The sequence below is a fragment of the Epinephelus moara genome, chromosome 3, assembly GCF_006386435.1.
Source record: "Epinephelus moara isolate mb chromosome 3, YSFRI_EMoa_1.0, whole genome shotgun sequence".
Classification (NCBI taxonomy): Eukaryota; Metazoa; Chordata; class Actinopteri; order Perciformes; family Serranidae; genus Epinephelus; species Epinephelus moara.
This window is the reverse complement of record NC_065508.1, coordinates 27374720-27376500: the sequence shown is the minus strand read 5'-3', so window position 1 is coordinate 27376500 and position 1781 is coordinate 27374720. Positions and strand designations below refer to the sequence as shown.

Sequence of the window (1781 nt, the reverse complement as noted above, 5' to 3'; positions counted from 1 at the left end):
AGATGCAACTGAGGGATTTCTTTGTGAGGCCAAACTCAAATCCCAAATGTTCTCAGGGCTGAAAACAAAAACAGCATGGGTGCTGCACCGGCCACGTTGGCCCCTTCAATAGATGCACCTTCTGGCACACAAAAGCACTGAGGGCTCCCTCGCCTCACCGTGCCTCCTGGACATTCCCCCTCCTCGTGTTGGTGAGAGTACACTGACAACAACTTCAGCCATCATGGATCCAGTGCTGATGAAGTCACTGGTTGCATTATAAGACTTCTCGGTGACTGAGTGATGAAGGGAATCGCCCTGAAGTGACGCCCAGTGGGAGCTCTCTGGCTGGCTCCTCCGTCTGTATGAAGCCAGTGTACATGGTGGCATGTGGCTGGGATTAGGAAATTTCACTGTGGATTAAAATCTTTCCAGCGCCTCCATGGCCACTCGCTAAAAGAAAGGAGTTGAGCGGAGCACTCTGGGCCCATGGTCTCTCTGAGCAGGTACGTTCAACTAAACTTTTATCTGTTTCTTTCTACAGAACTGAGGGTGTTGAATCATTTCCTTATAAAACTTTGAGTTTTGAGACGTCTTTAAAGTTTTCATTTCTCTAACAACCAAAATGAGTCTAACACCTAACACATACAGGAATGTTTTCACTCATGAATTATAGCTGTTAACATTTTTATAACTTATTACAGAGTTTAAACATGATAATAAACTGTCTGTAGTTCTCATACTGTGGTCTCCAGCAGAATGTTCAATAGTGGCTTTGACAATTACGTAATACAAAGAGCCAAAGGAATCCAGAACTAACTGTACTTATATAAACCCTTATTAAAGCTTTATAACAACAGCACAAACAGTTTTTATTGTTTGTCCAACACCAAATGTTGTTCAACTATCAAAATATGTATGTAATAGGGAGTAATTTATAATAAAAAATACTTTGTGTGGTCATAAACTGTTTGACAGTAGACAACAAATATAGAAAATTATTCTTCTTATTCTTAATGTCTTAAAGCTTCCAAAAATAAGTTTCTCGAATTTAAATCTTGAGTCTGTTATGTAATGGTCTGAGGCAGGGGTAGGCAACCTGCAGCTCTGGAGCCACATGTGGCTCTTTAGCCCCACTCCAGTGGCTCCCTTCAGCTTTAACAAATAAAAAAACAATAATTTGGAAATAAATAACAGTTATGTTTTTAACATTTTAATTTTCATTTATCAGTTCTGTAGGTTTAAAGTAATTCTGGCATTCTCCAACTGTAAAAATGTGTAGCCTTTACACTGAATTAATATTAATATTAATATTTCCGCAACTAAAATATGCGTCAATCGACTTCAGCTCGGCGCCTTTTCATCTACATTTTGCCAAATCTCCATAGCAGTAGCTACAGTAGTCTTGAGTCTCCCTAGCTTGGGTAGCTACGGATTCCAAATCCAAAAAAGAAAAAGTTTTTGGAAGAAAGTTTAATTGACCCTTTGCTAAGTCCCGCCCCCAGACGCAGACTGGCCAATCATAACGTGGCATCGGGCCGGCTCAGACCAGGGTCAGACAACAGCACAGCTGGGCTCCATTGACTCTAATGCAGTCGTTTCAGATTTCCTTCATTTTCAGGCAGGTTTTGTGGATTTGGAGCTAAATGTTGTGCCTGGGGCACGTCATGTATTAATGATACTCGTTACCTGGAGAGGTTGGAAAAAGATATACGTTTCTTCCCTGTTCCAAAACCAAAATCAAACCCTGAAAAGTGTAGGGTTAGCTAGCTAGCTACTGAAGATATAGCCTACTGAATGTA

The 1781-nt window shown here is 40.7% G+C and overlaps 1 protein-coding gene across 1 annotated transcript in view; it reads left to right on the top strand.

Annotated features, from left to right (window-relative positions):
• Positions 1–1781, top strand: part of LOC126387714 (ATP-sensitive inward rectifier potassium channel 1-like) — a 5846-nt gene continuing 4065 nt past the window's right edge. Inside the window, exon 1 of the mRNA XM_050040346.1 lies at positions 1–485. Within this exon, the coding sequence (XP_049896303.1) occupies positions 469–485 (17 nt within the window). The 5' untranslated portion in view covers positions 1–468. The remainder of the gene's footprint in view (positions 486–1781) is intronic.